Source organism: Psammomys obesus, unplaced genomic scaffold (genome assembly GCF_907164565.1).
Source record: "Psammomys obesus unplaced genomic scaffold, mPsaObe1.curated_primary_1811, whole genome shotgun sequence".
Classification (NCBI taxonomy): domain Eukaryota; kingdom Metazoa; phylum Chordata; class Mammalia; order Rodentia; family Muridae; genus Psammomys; species Psammomys obesus.
In genome coordinates this window covers 31,322,416-31,341,536 of record NW_026585504.1, presented here as the reverse complement: position 1 = coordinate 31,341,536, position 19,121 = coordinate 31,322,416, and the positions used below count along the sequence as shown (strand labels likewise).

The window sequence follows — 19,121 nt, the reverse complement described above, 5'->3', positions numbered from 1 at the left end:
AACACTTTACATGGCTTATCTATGTCATCCACACAGTAACAATACGAAGTAGGTACTATTACATAATCCATACCAAAACACTATGAGGTTGGTACTGTCCTAAGCCACAGCCTGCATCTATGGAAGATGTAAGAAATGATCTGGAAGTAGTGAAGGCTGTAAAGAGCACCAGTCAGATCCCTGAAGCTTTAATCACAACTCTTTCCTAAAGGGGGGCAATGTGGTCACACAACACACTTCTTAAATGTCTTTCCAAAACTCAACCCACTTCCACAGTGTGTCCATCAGCAGAAAACAAAGCAGTCATTCCCATGTACTAGTTCTATACTTCCTGGTGTGGGGGGGGCCATCCAACACATCAAATCCCTGAGCTCCTCACACTTCCACATTCCAAGCAGTTACTCCAAAAGTTATGCTGGGATGGGAAGAGGGATTAAACAGAAGAGAAACTCCCCATTCTGAGTAAGAATTTCTCCCCTGGCATTGATGCCAGCAGGGCCTGGCCCTTTGTGGCTTTCTCTGAAATCCAGAAGGACCAATACACGGAACTGGAAAGGACACCTCTTGGCCCCCTGCAGTTCACAAGGTTGCAACACCCCACCAGGACATGATGACATTGAAACAGGTCTGGCACCCACCACGGTTTCCCAGTGATACATCACCCTGACAGGGCCAAGTTGTTCTGGAGACAAAGAATGGCATTTACCCAGCAGGCCACAAGCAAAGCTCATTTTCCAATGAGATCCAGGAGGGAACAGGGCCATGGTTTCAGAGCCAGGGATGGCTTCAGAAAAACACAACTTTCTTGGCACATTGGCCTCACTCAGTGCTTGAAATCTCCAACCTGACACAGAATCCATCGCTTTGGGGTTATGGTATCTTTAAGAATTGGATGAAAACTTATATGTTCTCCCCCAGAAAATGCAAGTGTGTCACACTGATAAAATCCTGTCAGTTGCTTCAGGGACCCCTGGTTGACTTAGGGGGTTCACAGACTCTAGATTACAAGACTGGGGAAATTCTCTTTGAGATATCTAGACCTATTTCAAGCTTCAAACACACTCACACATACACACACAGAGAGAATCTAAATGTTCCCATCATCATCTGGGACAATAAGTAATCCAGGGCAAAAAGATAAATGTTTCTTCCAGACTCTCTTCTCCTGCCAACATGCAGAGGGAGCTACAAAATCCAGCAGCCTTAGCTCCAAAGCTTTTTGATCTATGAGCTCATTTAATACAACTGCCTCCCTCCTGCTCCCTTGACCTCCCCACTGCCACAAAACAAAAGCCAGACCTTTGAAGTAAGCAGTATGGTCAAGTGATTTCATTTTTTCAAAATAATACCTAGATCGACAGAGGCTGTCCAGCCTGGCTGTCTCTTGTTTCTCTCCCAGACACTTAGGTCAAGGTGTTTGTGAGGTCCAGGTGGAAGCAGTAACAGCCCTAAATTTACAGTGTAAGTGAGAACCTATGGCCTCAGCCTAGCTGCTTCGCAAGAAGGCAGAGATTAGATGTATTTGCATATGAGTCAGCTGTGAGCCATTTCTTTACGGGATATACAAATTTCGGTGTTCTAATAGACCGTGCCACCCTAGCTTGAGGCTCAGCAAGTCAGTAGATAAACACATCAAGCCTGAGTTGGCATGACTGGCTTCAGGACTATCAAGCATACCAGAACGCTGGTGGCAGCCATTTTCTGGAAGGGACAGATGAAGAAAAAAAAAAAAGACAAAGAAAAGAAAGAAAAACAAAAAGAAACATCAAAACAAAGCTGGCTTCTCCACCCGCACTACCCAGGAAACCATCAGTTGACACGGAGCTTCAGCTTAGCTCAGCTTGAACTTGCATGAAAACAGAGAGGTGTTTAACTGCACCCTATTTTATAGGAACTTGAAATGACAAGAGAGGGCAGTTGGCAGAGTTCTTTTGGGGCATTCTGATCCCATCCAGTAGAGACTAAACTATTCTGGAAGGAGGTGACTCATATACAATCCTACCAGATTAATGTCCTACCAGATTTAAAATTCCAAAGAATCTACCAACTGCAGACAATGAGTTGATTAAAAAAAGAAGAAGAAAAGAAAGAAATTAACTCTGATAAAAGGCTTGCATTATTCATCTCATTTACTAGCCTTTTACTATAGCAGGATGAAAATGAGGAGCAGGAGACTGGGGGGTTAGGCAGGCAGTGGGAAGGCAGATTCATAAAGTTCATTTTAAAGGCCATCTAAAACTATAACAGGTGGATGCAGAAGATAGCAGCTCCCTGCTGTTACAGCAGGCAGGGGTAAGCTGCTGCCTTGAGCTCCCTGCTGCTCTGAGATTCTACAACATGGAAGGCACAGAAAGTGGAAGGTAGGCCTGGAGGTGAGATGACAAGGCTGTGACTTCCTAGGAGTCTGGGGAACCTAAAAACCCTGGAGGCTCTGGAAGCAATTAGTTCAACTTTATCCTTACTTGACATCTTTTGCCACATGTTAAAGACCCAACAGGAAAGACAGGGAAGGTGACACCACAGGAAGTTGGGGTGGAAACTATGGGGTGACTAGGGTGCTGTCCTCAGCCCTGAAGCTGCTAGTCTTCTCTAGGTGACAACAATTGCCACAACCATTACCCAGATGGACTGTTCCGCCATAGCAGCAGACACACAGCTACTCTTCTGACTCTGCCCTTCTTTCCAGGTTTAAACAAATCATTTCAAGGGATACACAAAAAAGAGTTGTTTGGGGCATTTGGGGGCGGGGGCTGCTTGGAATCTCAGTCAGAATTCCAAAAGTGCTTGACTAGCTTCCAGTTCCCTCATTCAAGGGGTTTGACCCAAACAAAACTTCAAATGAAACATCTCCTCAGTACAATTTACACAACCACACATTCAACCAAAACAGAAGAGGGTGGGTTGTTGTTTAAGTCCATGCTGTCTTTTACACAGACCCTGCTAATTTCCAGTTCCATCACTTCCCCAAGGTCAGTTTCTGGAGAAGAACACTTCTAGTACAAATGATTTCTCAGCTGCACGGACTCAAAGAGGCCCAGAAATGCCCAGGTCAATAAACAACACAACATCTTTTGTTCAGCTAATTCTTATAGGTGTGCTATAGCACACCTATAATCTGAAAGCCCTCTCCCAGACCCAAACCTCCAATATGCCAACCTTGCTACAACCCTTGACAAGACATCACAGATGGCCCCTCGTTGTATCCAAGCATGACCAATGTAACTGATGTGAACATAACCCAACACGGGGCAGATGCTCTGATTACAAAGTACTGATGAGCCATCAAGGGTAGGCTTCAAAACCAGGGACAGGAAGGGGAGGGGAGTTATGACTACAAGGCTGTTGTCCGAAATACTAAATCACTGTATCTGCAGCTCATGCCCACAGGTCCACAGGTATTCCGAGTTCATTGTTCTCTAAAGTCAAACATAGTTCAAAATGTATGTTGGGGATGCAATTGAAAATTAAATCTAGCCTTCTCCCCAATAAATACAAATAAATTTACCAGGTTTATCTCCATAGCAAATCTGTGTTAAAAAAAAAAAAAGAGAGAGAGAGAGAGAGAAATGCAAGGAACTTTCATTGTCTCATGAGACTAGTGACACAGGGTGACATGGGAGAACACTTCTAAGGGATGTGAGTGAGCTGATAACCTTTGGTGTATACATACTGGCTGGGAAGTACACCTACTCAGACAGATGACAATCCACTTTATTCCCTAGCTTTTTAATAAGAAAGACTCTAGTGAAGTAGAAATGCAGTGTGGCAGTAAGTTTTGTTGATAATTGGAAAGCACAGGCAGAAGCAAAGCCAGCCCATGTGCAGACAACTTACCAACTGGAAGGTGACTGGAGGTTGTCATGGAGATCTGGGCCCGGCAGAAAGTTTTACTGTCCAACAGGTCTGCAGGAAATAAAAAAGGAGAAGGGACATTGAGAGACCCTCCTGATGATACGACCGTGGAGCAGAGCAAACATGTAAAGGGCTTTCAGAGTCAGGGAGGTAGTTACCTACTGTGCTACCATAGCTGGGATCGTAGAGATAGTTTTCTTCTTTCCAAGTGTTCATGATGGAAGGATCTACAAGGAACGGAGAATGGGGAAGGTCAAGAATTATTATGCCTGGATTGAAGAATTCTCATTCTAGGAGTCTGCTCATCTAAGAGGCATAGAGAAAGGAAGAGGCAGCCAAGAGAAGGAGTTCAACTCTGCTTCAACTATGTCCTGTTGTATAGCAATGTCACCCCATTTTTCTCCCAGCATCATGAGAATAGCTTTGTTGTGACATTACCCTTGTGATATACATTCATCACATCTCAGGCTAAAGAATCCTATCCTAGACCAATATTCCATTTTTCTAGAAATTTCTCCAGCCTGGCTGACCTCCCTTGACATCCTACTATTAAAATTACCAGGACAATTTAACTCTGGAGTGGAGGGAAAGCTTTGTTGGCGATGAATAAATGTCTAATAAGGAATTAATAAGCATTCTTCTTTCTGGTGGCAGTGGAGAACTAAAGGTGTTTCTTTCAGAAACAAACAAAAACCTTGGCCAGTTTTCTCACAATTCCTTCACTGCTGAAATCCAGAGTAGCTCCCCTTAAGTTGAGTGACAGCCGCTGCCATCTACGTCTCCTCTGAGTAACTTAAGGGGTGACATAAAATTCTCAAAACTGAGGAGAAGGGAAAAAATTTTACCAAATTACAGAAATAACTTTTATGGGTAGGATTTTGCTTCATCTCTGGATGAAGCAGAAATCGTACTCACTCCATGCTCCTTCTCTTTTACGGTCAAGGGTTAGTTGGAGTGAGACACACTCTTCAGATTGCAGATCAGAAGGAAACTCCCTTCCACCTACCTCAACTAAGCCCAACTCCCACACAATCGCCAGGTCTAGGCCAGCTTCCAACACAAGCATTCTCTTTTCAGGCTGGCCGAGGCTGGATGCTCTCATCTTCTTCCTGGTGTCAGGCTCTTGGCCCCCCAGTCTGGGCTGCTCTGGCTTCCCTGATACCCAGATTCCACACTGAAGGCCGGGATGACAAGCCACTGGCTGAGCTCTGTTTTGTTTTTATAGCATAAATGGAATAAAGCCTGACTCACTGGCTAAGTCCTCCAGTTTACGACATGGGGATTTAGCTGGTATTTGAAATCACAGATACGTGTTTGGACACCCCAAGTCCAATATCTTGGGGTTACACCCTCCGTCCTGGTTGGGTCACCTTGCACATCTGTTGTTGTTTCTAAAAACAACCTCCAAAGAGGTTTGGGGGTGGCGGCCCCCTTAGTGAGCCTCTTCTCCCCTCTTCCCAGGGTAGATCTTCTCCACCCTCAAGCTCAACATTTCTGAACTGGCAACACAAGAATGTCCAGATGGCCAAGGAGGATTATCAGATATTTTGGGGCCTCTCCAATATCACTCTGGCCCCTTCAGTGGGGTTGTGCATAAAGTCAAGGCCATTCTCTAAGCCAAATCCTGATCTGTCTCCAGAGATCAGGTAGGTCTACGATCCAAGTAGCCAAGCTGAAGGACAGGCCTAGAAAGGACTAATTAACATGTTCAACTAATTTTTTTTTCTTTAATTATGGTAGGCCAGGGCCCTTATAAAAGATTAAATAACCACATGGGCTAATTTTGGTGCCAAGTGACTCAAAAATCACCCCTAGGTCAAATTCTGTCCTTGGTGACTAGCACGCAATCCTCAGGAAGACCTAGGGCAAAATTTGTCAGCCCACATGACCTATAATTTATCTGATGTGAACACAGGGAGTGACCCAGGAGCAGTGATACCTACATAGTTTTGTTTTGTCTTGTTTTTGTGCCCATGAAGTTTGGGGCACAGGGGGAAAAAAAGAACCAAGAACAAATGTAGATATTATGAAACTATAGACTTTGCTCAGAGCCCAGGGTAGAATCTTTCAAGTAGAAATAACCCCAAGATAGGGGTTGGGCTCTACCGCCATCTTTAAACATCCTTCTGGAAGTGCCCTAGGGCCCAGAGACTATTCTACCTGCAGCAGCAGCTCCCTCACAGTAAAGCTCATTCCCAAGGAGGTGGAAGAACAAAGACTCGTCTTTCCTCCGCTTGCTTTTCTGAACCCAGCCTCACACTTTGTGGGAAGGAAACCTACCTTTAGAGTCTGTATTTACCCCGCTACTGGTCTGGATCTGGATTGTGCTCTGACTGGCAGAAGGACGCAAAGTGCTGTCCAAGGGACAGCTCACTACTCATCTACACATTAGGCATAATTGGGACCCTTGCCACGGGTCCCAAGGGCGAAAAGGACGATTATGGCAGGGTGGCCCATTGTAGGCAGAGAAGTGACCTCCATGGGTTCCCTGCCAACTCTTCTCCCATGGTCTCTTGTTCTCCCCCCCCCCTTATTCTCCCCAGAGCTTTTCCTAGCCAAGTTGGCTCCTTCTGCCTCTCACCACTCACCAGTTTGTTCAGTCTTGACAATGACATTGTGTGTGGACTGGAAAAGGTCACTGCTGCACTGGCCTGTGAAGGACAGATGGCAAAGTCAGAGGGAGTCAAAACCCGACACTTCAGTAAGGACAGAGCTGGCTCCTTTGAAGAGCATCTGCCATCTTGTTCCATTACTGGTTTGAAGCAGGAGCGTCACCAGTGAGCCTCAGCACAGCAAAGCCTGGGACCATCTCAGACCCCAGAGAACTATCAGGAGTGGGCACCTGCATGAGTAGGATCATTTGGTGGCAGAAGTAAAGAAACGTCAAACCGGAAGGCCACCTTCTCCAATACCAGGAGCTGCAAGGCATTTGCCATTCTAGTCTCAGTCTCCTCCTGTGTAAATTCAGGGGATTAAACTGGATAGAGCTGCTTACATGACCTCTATGGTACTTTCTCACACTAAGACATCATATGAAATGAAAGTGAAAAGTGTCATTTTAACTTCACTAGCAAATAAGGCTTTGATCTTAAATTCAATCAATCCCATCTTTATTAGATTCATCTATGAGACACATCTAAATAAAATACTATGGGTGCCCCTTTACCTATGCCTTCAGCACTCATACAAGTGGTTCATGTCACGTGTTACATCCTTGTTTGCAATTCTACTTGGTGATTTGTATAAAAGCACATATGCAAATGAGTCTATACTGATTTCTTTCCTACAGAGATTACCAATAGTTCATATTTCTGACCTTCAGTTTTCTCATCTATAAAATGGGTACAATATTTTGCCATATGATTATCTGATGACTCAATTCACAGTTTAAATATATTCACAACACATGTAAACTAATGGAGTATGTATAGAAATTCAAGGTAAACAAGCCCAGAGTGGAAACTCCTACCATTTGGTACTCACAAATGCGAACAGGGAGACCAAATAAGTGATGGAAGGTCAAAGATGGCCACCACACCTCCCAAGCCTGCCTGCCTCCCTCAGGTTTCAGTCAGAGCAAAGCTTTACAGGACTGGACATAATTAAAGGAGGTACTTTTAACTCCTTATAAGTCTGCTCTTTGCAAAGACTCCTAAGGGTTGTTTAAATCATAGAGCTTTGTTTTGTTTTATTCTAGTTAAAAACAAAAACGAGTAGTCACCACCATGAGGTGAGTAGAAAGAAGAGAATGCCAGGGTGCCAGATGAGGTCATCTGAAATGGCATGATGGCTGCCGGCGTCACCACCACACTCCCTGCTGATGACAGCTGTCCACAAGCTCTTGAGCTCACATTTGCTGAGCCCTAGTTACTTGTCAAACACAAGCGCTGTTGAGACAGAAATGCACTTTCCAGTGGGTCATCAGGCCCTCCTCTGTGTGTGTGTGTGTGCGTGTGTGTGTGTGTGTGTGTGTGTGTGTGTGTGTGTGTGTGTAAACTGTCACCATGGACAATTTGCAAGGTGGCCTCTGTGTGTGAAGCGAGACCTGAGGAGAGAACCCTGAAGTTTTAGCAACGATTTGAGAAATCGCTGCGGAAACAGCCCGTGTGTATCTGGCCCGTTCATTCTGTTTTCAAAGGCGTTTTAATCATGGATCTATTTTTAAATATTGATTTTTATTGTTTTTAATTACGCGTGTGCCTCTGTGTGGAGGTATGGATTGCCACAGGTATTGGAGCCCCTGAAACTGAAATTACAGGAGACTGTACGCGCTCTAACATGGGTGCTGGGGACCAACGGAAGCCCTCTCCAAGAACACTGCATGCTCTTAAACGCTGAGCCACCTCTGCAGCCTCGGTTATATGTCATTCAAGGAACACAGGAGGGGCGGGGCTAGCCTTCTCCCCTCCAGATACCCAGATCTAGTTTCGCTTGCCTTCTTAAATATACTGAGCTCCCATTTTAAGAGCCTGGGTCTGGATTGGGTATGCGGGCGCATCCCTGCAATACTAGAACGCGGGAGGCTAACCCACCACCCCATGTTGGCTCACAACTATCCATAACTCCATTTCCAGAGGACCCGACACCCTCTTCTGACTTCTCCAGGAGCACCATGCACGCACATGGAACAGATAAGTGCACAGGCAGAACACTCATATGCCTCAAATAAAATGAAACACAAATGAATCTTTTTTTTTTCCTTCTAATATGAAGGAAAAGCTTGTCTTTCTGTGACGAGTATCCTGTGGCTGCTAGGCCAGTTCCATCTCTCTAGAAAGGAAGGCAGCCACAGGAGGAGCTCCCTAAGTGGTTCTAAGGGATTGGACAATATCACACCTGGGTTTTGTACTATCCTCTCTTCGCCCCGCTCCTTCCCGGTCCTGGGAAGTGGCAGTTCGAGAGTGTCACTTCTGACAAGAAGTTCAGCCAGCCCTGGAGCCCCCCTGCCCTTCCCAGGCACCACTCACCATTCCATTTGAGATGCTGCAGGTTGCTGTAGAGCAGCTGCCCGGCAGAGCCTGCCGCCCTCGTGAACTCCTGCAGGCTCATGCTGCACAGGTGCTCTCCGCTGACATCGAACTCCTGGAAAGGGATGCAGCTGGCATCCAGCTGGTTGGTGTCCAGGAGGTGCTGTAGCCATTCCCACACCTGGTATTTGGTCCAGTACTGAGGGTGGATTTCATGCCACTGGCCTCCAAAAAAACCACCGGAAACTGAAAAACAGTGGGTGGCCCTATAAGTGGACCCTGCTTGTCCCTGGGCACAAGAGACATAGAGACATGGCTCTGGGTAATACCATGGGAACCATAACCACAGCCCCTGCCCTGTGAGCTAAATACAGAATGTACTCTGGATATTAGGCTCCTAGCATGCGGGGGTTTTACGAGTTGAGGCAGGGCTTCTTCGTGGACGTTCTGGTGTGACTTCCATCTCTAGATACTAGACACTACATGACACTTGAAATACCCTGAGCTTGCTCGCCACCCCACCCACAAAGAAGTGCCAAAGTGAAACGGTTTGTTATAGTTTCGCCTACTTACTAGCTGATGGTACATGTGTAAATACATGCGCCTTGCCAGAACACTTCATGAATGCCAAAAACATCTCTTCTGTAGTATGTCATATCTGTACATAACCTGTACATCTTCCCCTGTATTTTAAGTTAGCTCTAGATTAACTATAATCCCCACAACGATGCCAAAGCTGTGTACATAGTTAAAGCTGGATTGTTTGGAAAATGATGACCAGAAAAAAATTTGCATTTGCTCAGTACAGATGCAAATACAAATGTGTGCGTACACGTGTTTTTATACATGCGAGTGTATGCACATGTGTATTGAGTGGGGGCATGGAGGCCAGAATGTCTGGTGTTTAGGGTAGCCCTCCATTGTATTTTTTTGAGCCAAGGTCTCCTTCACTGAACCAGGAGCTCACTGGTTTGGCTAGACTAGTTGGCCAGGGAGATGCAGGGATCCACTTGCTGCCTTCCCAGTGCTGGAGTTACAGATGTGATCCAACGAATCTGCCTGGCTCTTACACAGGTATCAGGGATGCTGTGCTCAGATGCTTATACTTGCCCAGCAAGCACTTGAGCCATAGGCCAATCTCTTCAGCTCCCAGATGCATTTTTTAATTAGGCTTTAGTTGAGTCTGTGAAACCCTGGGGTGCAGAGGGCTGAGCGCTGTTCTTTCTCCTACTTCCCTCTTTTTTTCTCTCTCTCTCTTAAACACATAGAAAGAGAGAGACAGGGACAGAGACAGAGACACAGAGCCAAAGCTGATGTTCAGCAAACACAGACCATTTTCACCCCAAAACGGGGGCCTTAAAGCTGGGCACAGTGACACATGCCTGTAATCCCAGCACTTAGAGGAGGCAGAGGCAGGTGGATCTCTGTGAGTTCAAAGCCAGCCTGGTCTACAAAGTGAGTCCAGGACAGCCAGGACTACATAGAGAAACCCTGTCTTGGAAAAAAAACAAAACAAACAAACAAACAAAAAAATAGGGCCTTAAATTTAGCTCCCTTTTCTCTGATGGCTTTGCTCTTCCCTGAAGTGACATAATCCGTTTACTGATTGTGAGATGTCTCCTCATCCCTGACTGGCGGTTACAGCTGTCCCAGCACGTGTTCTCCTTCATCAGCTTCCCACTGTTCTCTGAAATAAGATATGAAACTGGCACTCCGGGCACTGAAGCGCTTTGAGAGCTGCTTTTGAAGTGACCTTTGTGTTTTTGTCTGTGCTGTTTGTCCCCAGGCCCCTTCCTGTTCTACCCTTTGCTGCTGCTGGACTCCTAGCTCTTTCTTTTGAACTCAGAGCCACCACTGTTTTCCAGGAATCAGGCTTAGGATTTCTCTCAACGGCACCTGTTATGTTCTGCTTATCTTTATAGATCTTTAAGTCCTGGCTCATTTTCCTTTGTAGACTGTATGTTCAAGGCCATGGACTCAGGTCTTACGCATCTTCATATATCCATAAAAAGTCCTTTGGGGCCATCCGGAAGCTCACTACATAGTCAATATGATTTGATTTCAGCTGAAGAGCAAATAATGCAGGAATATAGATCTGTATTGTGAGGTAATTTTGGATGAAGATGTGAAGTACATTTCAGTGGGTAAATTACTGAATGTGCTATCTGTTAATGTTCTATGTTCATGGCTTCCTAGTGCTCACTTAAGAGAACTTTACAGAACTGGCCCAAATGTGGATCTCCTATGAGTGGCCACAGCTACTTCATTTTCCGGAAACCACAGCCAAGCCATGGTCTGTGAGGAAAATGTATTTACAAGAAAAAATATCCCTAACTGTCCCTTCAAAATCATGCTGGCTATGTAATTAAAACTTGAGTGCAGGTGCACTCACCAGGGACTACTGCTTAATGCAGAACCCAGTCCAGTAGGTACGGGCTGAGGCCTGAATTTCTACATTCCTAGCAAGCTTTGCAATGCTGTTGCTGCTAGATTATATATAGTGACAGGATGATTCAGGACTCCATTCCCATAATGCCTAGGGGCTAACACTCTATCCTACCAGAGGAAGTATGGGAAGCAGGGAGGATCTTAGGCAATCTCACTCTTCTCCCCCTTCAGAATCGAGCCTTTGCTTCCAGACCTCAGAAGCAATAAGAGCAAGAAGTCAAAATAAGAGCCAGGCAGTGGTGGTGCACGCCTTTAATCCCAGAACTCAGGAGGGAGAGGCAGGTGGATCTTTGTGACTGTGAGGCCAGCTGGGAAAGAAAGAAAGAAAGAAAGAAAGAAAGAAAGAAAGAAAGAAAGAAAGAAAGAAAGAAAGAAAGAAAGAGAAGAGAAAAGAAGTCAAGATCACTCAGAATATCGAGGTGATTGCCGTTGATACCTGCCACTCACAGCATGAGCTTTATTGTTCCTATCTTACAGCCAAATAAATGTATCCCTACAGCCTCTCCTACAAGGCAGAGCAACAAGGGAAAGGGAATAAGGAATGGAAAAAATGTAGTCTAAAACTTGAGATATATAGAAATTCTTCCCAAAGTACAAAGCTTATAAAAGATGTTGCCGTGTCTATTACTATTTTAATTACTAATGTATCTCACACGTAACATTGTTTAAGAATGAGAACTAGGTTGTTGATGGTGATCTCTATTCTTAAAATAATCCCATTGCTCTATGTGGCAGGTTTGGGATCCTGTCCGCTGTGCACTCAGTGTGAACCTGATTACAGGAAATTTCTGATCTTCTGTTCATGCCTGGGAGAGGAGAGCCAGGAACTTGCCTGAAGTTGGCTGGGAGAGGATGCCTTCCTTCTTAGGCAGAGAATCGTCAGAATCCCTCACTCAGGGAAACTGAAAACCCAGTGGGTCCTGTTCTTGGCCATTCAGCTGACTTTCCCCTTCCCCTCAGTCTTAAGAAAGACCAGGGTCTTCTTTGGGACCTCCAGAGCTAAAGAAATACAAGTGACATCTGAACCCTACTCCCTGCTAAGCCTACTGCTCCAGTTTTCTCCAAAGCAAATAGTAGAGATGATGCCTGGGGCATGTCAAGACTTCCTGCTCTCTTTGGAAGATTTTGTTTTCCCTTAGGTCCCCACAGCCAGTTCGAGGTCTGCCACAAAATATGCAACTGTGCAGAAAGGGCAGCAGTTTGAGGAGACAAGGGATCTAAAACAGGAAAGCCACCTGTTCGTGTTTCCTGCCATGCTTGGCTGGGATTCCAAATTAAAAGAGGAGCACCACGTGGACCCGCCACTCAGCGGAGAATGTCACTCAACCACTACCCTCACTCCTGCTTCTCAAACACTTCTCACTGACAGGACACATCCGTGTGTCAAGGTAAACACAAGCAGCTGCATCTCGGGGTGGGGGTGGGGGGGACTAGCAGCAGGTGAGGGGTGCACTGAGTCCCAGGGATCCTTAACCCAGCTCTATTGGACACTCAGCAGCCTGGCTGTGCTGAATGCCTTCAGAGAAAGCACAGGGCCCCTGATTCAGCCTTCACTGTGAGCCACAGACTAGATCAAACATTACCCACAAGTCCTGTCACCAGATCCTCCTACTTTAAGTCTGTTCAGAGCAAAGCACTAAAAGATAGCTCCTGGTTCCTAGGCCAATCTCTTCCTTAAACTGGGAAGTGATGGTAAACAAGCCGGAAAATGTAAACCATTATAATTCTTTTTTCTTTAACCTGTGTGTGTGTTGTGTGTTAAATACACATGTAATACTCATGTACCCACTCACCTCCCTAATCCTATCTTGATATTCCAATGAAACGATATTGAAAACTTCAACAAGGAGCCATGTTTCTCTTGGGACATCTCATCTACCACCTTTATTGCCAACCCAGATCTTCACACTTTGGAAGGCAATGGGCTTTGGCATAGGGCCCTGGAAGCTACAGAGACCTTCAGTATTAAATGTTTCCTCATAGTAAAAAAAAAGAAGAAGAAAAAAAAAAAAGCACAGCCTATGATTAGCAAAATTAGCAAAGCACTGAGTTTAATTTCCAGGAGAGAGAGAAAATTTTCCCTAGCTTCCATGTCACCTACTGACTCAAACCTCTGTTTTCCAAGCATCAAGTTGGAAAAAAAAAGTCAGACTAGGATAGGATAGGGGCATGAGCCGTGCCACCAACTTCAGGGCCTTACCATTGCACGTGGGGTAGCTGTCCGTCCAGGTTGGCTGCTGGTGAAGGAGGTTGTTGGCTGGGTTGAGATTCATTACACCACTTCCTTCCAGAATCATGATCTGAAAGGGATCAAGCATTCATTTCATCAGCGCCTCTTAGACAAATGTCACTGGAGAGTACGGATCATGGAATTCATTTAGGAAAGAAAGACAGACAAAGAGAGAGAAAGGAGAAAAGGACCGTCTCCTTCCACCCATTGCCACAGCCCTTTCAGTAAAAGCAAAACTCATGGCAATTAAAATTTTCCAGGTTAAATTTTCATATGCATGAGGCAAGTTTTTACAGCCACCCATTCATAAATGAATAATCTCTGATCAGAAACGAAGCAGAGAGGAAAACACAATACCTGCTTGCACTGCAAGCCTGGCCAGCATCCAAGCGCTTCACAAAAGTGAAAATACCAGAGAGATTTTATTTGAAGTGGAATTTCAATCAGTGAAATCTCAGACCCAGCCCCTATGTGAGACAGCACTGTGAGTTCCCCACACAAGTGGTCACCACACTTGGGGGAGAGGAAGGTTTCCTCATTGCCAAGTCCTCCTTGGGGTCAACCGGTCCTCTGAGAGACTCCGTCATATCTAGGCAGAGCTCCTTAAGCTTTCTGGCTTTGGGCCAAGATTAGGAATCCTTTGATTTCTGTGACAGACACTTCATCTTGCTAGTACAGAAAACTAAAATTTTTATGTTCTGCTAAGATGTTATAGCTAGCTTCTCTTCTGATAGAGACCAGGAAGATCTAGCAGGTTTTGAGAACATTCTCAAAACGAGTTCCTTGGCTTCTCAGTCCTGGGACCCAGAAGAACAGCTCTCACCCAGGGCCCATCTGGAACATTGTAAAAACAATGTAAAAATTTTACGTCTCAGAAAAATTCCCTAACATTTACGATGTGCCTGCCTCCAAACTGGACGACCTCCACACTGCAGGTCGGAGCCCAGGAGTGTGCGCAGTCACTGGGGCAGGGAATGGGGGGGTGGGGCAAGATTTTTTCTGAAGCCTAGTGAGGCTTTAAACGTTCCTCCTTCCTCACACTTGATCTCAGCCAAAAGGTGGGGAAGCAACGCTCTTTATGAAATGCTAAAGGGTGGATAGTCACAGATCATGAGAAAATTTTTTTGTCCTATTTGAAGAAAATTTTGCATCCTCAGGTGTCACGCATGTCAACAGATTGGTGCTTTCAGAGTAATCTTTCTCTCTCTCTCTTTCTCTCTCTCTCTCTCTCTCTCTCTCACACACACACACACACACATATATACACACACACCCCACTCCTAACTGGAGCTTCACACACACACACCACTCCTAACTGATTGGCTCTATGTAGAACCTGAGAGGAAAGACATATAAATACATTCACACATTCACTTATTCAGCAAATATTTCTCACCCTGATGAAGAGCTGAATATACTGCCTATTGGTACTGAGCGCAGAGCGGCGCTTAGGTGGAACTGCGCTAGACACCACTTATGGTTGTTGACCTCGTCACCACTGGTGCCTGGCGAACATGCAGGCCCACACCCAGCACAGGTGGAAAGTGAAGAAAGAAAGCTAGACTAGAAACAACAAAGACAGTTCAGTTAGTGGAAGGGGTGTTGGGAGGGAGCACAGGAGAGCTGGGGTCTCCGTCCTGGTGTCTACATGAGAGCTCTGAAGCCGGGAGAGCTGGGGTTCCTCCAAGTTCTCCCACTTGGTAGAGTGGGTGGTAACTCACAATAGCTACTTAACATCTCTTAGCCCTCGTTCCCCCCTGTGTAAAGCTGCAGGCGATCCCACCTTGCACGCACACTGGTTAGAGGTCAGTCACAGTTCCATACTTGTAGCATTTGGCACAAAGTTGGACACAATTAAGAAAAACCACCGTGAGGAAAGCGGCTACCTCTGTGGGTTACCTGGACTCAAGCCAGCTCTGAGCCTGTATTTCTCAATCTAAAAATCTCCTTCATAAGACCCCTTCTAGAAACTTCTTCATTCTCACCTTGAGAAAAAGAACACTAACCAGAACAAACCTTCCTTTCACACAGTAATGGAGACGTTTCCCCATCTGGCTTTTTAGAACAAGCCCCACAAGCCAATTCATCCATCGGGGGACTTCAAGGCAGAAGAAAGCCTGAGAGACCCAGAAGGCAGCTGGGGAGAGACGGGGCCCAGCCCTGGCTCTTGTTTGCTCAAGGCTGGGTTTCTTCCTTGGCAGCATTTGCTCACCCACAAGCAGTGGAAAGGTTACTTTTTAACCCCGAGAGGGCTGCAGCTCAGAGCCCAACCCTCCTGCAGAGAGCAGCCCTGCATGCTCACAGGACAGGCGAAGATAGGCCTCCTGCCACGGTTCCCAGAACTTGCCTGCAGGGCTGATTGTAAGTGCTAGGTCGGTGGGGACAAGACCTGCTGGATCCAGTAGGAGCCTCCATCTCAGCCAGGTCAGGCCTTTGTTCTCTGCTTCCTGAGAAAAGGCAGGTAGTATAGGGTCTGCCCCCCCCGCCCCACCCTCTCCTGAGTTGAGGAGGGAACTGAAACTCTAGGTCCTCTGTACACTGTAGAGGATGCTGAGCTCTGTATCTGTTTGGCCCAAAACTTCCTGAGCCTCACTTTCCCCAACTGTACAATGGGTATGTCACCAAACTCAAAGCCTGAGATGGATCACCTGACACTGTATAAGGTGAAGATCTTTGAAGTTCATAACAAGAACTGAGGCTAAAGAGGTGGCTCAGTGGTCAAGAGCACCTTTTGCTCCTGCAGAGGACCCAGATTCAGTTACCAGCACCCACATGGTGGATTGCAGTACCCCTAACTCCTGACTGAAGGGATCTGTGTGCTTTTCTCACCTCCTCAGGCCCCAGGCACACACAGGTGCCCATACATACACATAGGCAGAGCACTTTCATGCTTAAAACAAATGAAAATCAAATCTAAGAAAAATTTAATAGTAAGAAGAAGCACAAGAATATTTTTTTTTTAAAAAATTGGTAAGTGCCAGATCTTGGCTTCAGGCCAGGCTCCTTTCCTTGGGGCAGATGTCATTTCTCAACACAATCTCCTGGAAACTTCCATAACTATTCCCAACTCACAGAGAAGCCTTTGGGACTACAGGGTCTCAGCTGCTCATCTCCCACTCTGTACCTTGCTCCCAAGCCCTCCTCCCTGCTGGCACCCCCCTTTCCAGGGGAAAGCAGGCAGCATGGTGAGGAGCCCTTTTTACAGGGCCCATTAAATGGTTACCACTCGTAAAAAAAAAAAAAAAAAAAAAAAAAAAAAGTTTATGTGGCTTAACCCTTGGTGAGTCAAAGTTCACCAGACCTCCCCCAGGCTTGTGAGGAGCCTCCCAGACCCTGACAGCAGCCATGGGGAGGCACTTTGGGTAGACTAGGCTAGCCAAGGCCTTTGGCCAAGTCTATTCCCTTCCAAGCCCAGCTTTTCAAATAGAAAATGTAGACATTTGTCCTCCAACAGCCTCTCAGGACGGTTGAGGAGATCAAATGAGATAATGGATAATAAATGTGCCTTGAGAACTATAAAAAAAGCCCTATTATGACCAACATACCCACACCCCCGTATACTAATATAGACTTTCCATGCTGTATTCTGATTGTTTTATGGGGTATAAAAAGCTATCCTTTTAATTAAAAGGAGCAAAGATTATTTAGGACTTGTTTTCGGCTCTCTACTTTACCTTCAGCATAGCTTTCCTTAAATAAAAAAGGGGGAGGTGTGAAATGGGTGAGGTTGTGTTTAGAATCAGCAGGACCCCCGGCTAGGTTCCAGGCTCCATATTCTAACTCTGTCTTTGAATCTATTCCTTATTCTGAGCCCAGGCAATGATAGGGGTGAGGGGGAGGGTACCCTGACTCACTAAACATAAGGAAGAGCCGTTCTGGAGGATAAATCATACTTTAGAAGTGTTGAGTCCAGCGGCTGGTGGGCATACGCCCCAGTTTAAAGCCAGCTTCTCTTTCTTTTAATAGCAAATGTTGAGGGGTTGCTATAATATGTTCCACCTGTGCTTGAACTCAGTCTACAGGTCAGAGGCTAAGAGAGGCTTTCTCTGTCATGTGTACAAAGTGACCTAGAGAAAGGACTCACTTCTCACCATCCTCTGCTTGAGGGATGCTGATTGTGCTGTCTGGGGCAGGGAGAAGGCACAAAGGATTAGATCCTTGTCATGCCAGAAAAGAGGCTAACAGCAGTTTCTCAGCATTCCCTTAACCAAATTATTATTTGGGACTAAATTATTCTTTCTTGAAATTTCTAATTAAGGCATAGTGTTTGTGAATATTTTGGAGGGTGCAGTATGGCAATTCCTATGTGTATATGATATATAATTACTATTTCCTCCTTTCCAACATTAGCCATTTGCTTGTGTTTGGAATACTTCTGTCCCAGTTGTTTTGAAGTATATAATAAATCATTGTAGCTCTCTTACATTTTCTCTCTCTTATGCTCTTACACTCTCTTTCTCTCTCTCTCTCTCTTTCTCTCTCTCCCTCTCTCTCTTGGGGCACCCCTCCTTTCCCTTTCTCTCTCCCGACCATGTCCTGCTCCCCCATTCCCCCTCCCTCCTAATAAACTTCTTGCAGAGAATAAAAAATAAAATAAAATAAAAATAAATCATTGTAGATGATGGTTACACTATTGTTCTGAAAAAAACTAGACCCAATTCTTCCTCTAATTGCATTTTGCTACATACTAACCTTTTTTTTTCCCTCTACCCCTTTCTACTTTCCTAGCCTCTAATTCCACTAGTCTCTCTTCTTCTGTGAGATCATTTTATGTAACCTGCCACCAAGAATATAGTGTTTGTCTCTCTATCTGGCTTATCACTCATTGTGATGCCCTGCAGTTCCGTCTCCATCGCCCCAAATAACAAGATTGCATTTATTTCAAGGCCGAATACTAGTCTCTTATTGCATATGTGTATTGCATTTTCTTCACCCACTCATTTGTCAACGAACCTTATCTTTACACACTGTGAATCCTGCTGTAATGTGGGTAGAGGTGGTAAATTCTTTGTTATGGAAGTTGTCACATCCAGGTATAGAGCCTGTCCTCCTCTCTCTCTCTCCCTCTCTCTCTCTTCCTCTCTCTCTCTTCCTCTCTCTCTCTCTCTCTCTCTCTCTCTCTCTCTCTCTCCCTCTCTCCCCTGGTGGAAGCAACAGCTGGGACTCTGCTCCTGCTGGTATAGTACCCTTGAGCTGGACCTCAGCCTTTCTAACTTGTTATTTCCTCTCCCCAGAAGCAGGCAGCATCTGTCCTGGCTGCATGGGCTTGCTGAGGATTAAACAGAGCAGGGACTGGTGAGCTTAGCACTGTGCCTGGCACTGCCAGGCATTGGTTTAGGAGAAGTACTAGGGACCCTGGGTACCCAGAGCAGTTCCTGCTCTGAACTGCAGTTATTCTGGAGTTCAAAATGTAAACTATGATTTGGCCTATTAAAAACTATACTATAGCAAAGTAAATTTTACCTCATACCCAAAGAGGAAACAAAATGTAAATTATACAAGGATTCTTTTTAAGTGTACAGTGTCTGTTAGCCTTCTTGATGGATAGGATCAGTCAGAGAAAAGAATATATGTTTCTCTTCTTCTTCTTCTTCTTCTTCTTCTTCTTCTTCTTCTTCTTCTTC

General features: G+C 45.4%; 1 protein-coding gene across 3 annotated transcripts in view; it reads right to left on the bottom strand.

Moving 5' to 3' along the window:
* The window catches only part of Ehf (ETS homologous factor), a 37,958-nt gene that overhangs the window by 3,532 nt on the left and 15,305 nt on the right, over positions 1–19,121 (bottom strand). For all 3 annotated transcript variants that reach the window (XM_055599694.1, XM_055599708.1, XM_055599702.1), the window contains exons 2-6: positions 13,468–13,567; positions 8,820–9,065; positions 6,441–6,503; positions 4,011–4,079; positions 3,835–3,903 (exon numbers count right to left, since the gene is read on the bottom strand). In XM_055599694.1, coding sequence (XP_055455669.1) covers positions 3,835–3,903; positions 4,011–4,079; positions 6,441–6,503; positions 8,820–9,065; positions 13,468–13,564 — 544 coding nt within the window. In that variant the 5' untranslated portion in view covers positions 13,565–13,567. The remainder of the gene's footprint in view (positions 1–3,834; positions 3,904–4,010; positions 4,080–6,440; positions 6,504–8,819; positions 9,066–13,467; positions 13,568–19,121) is intronic.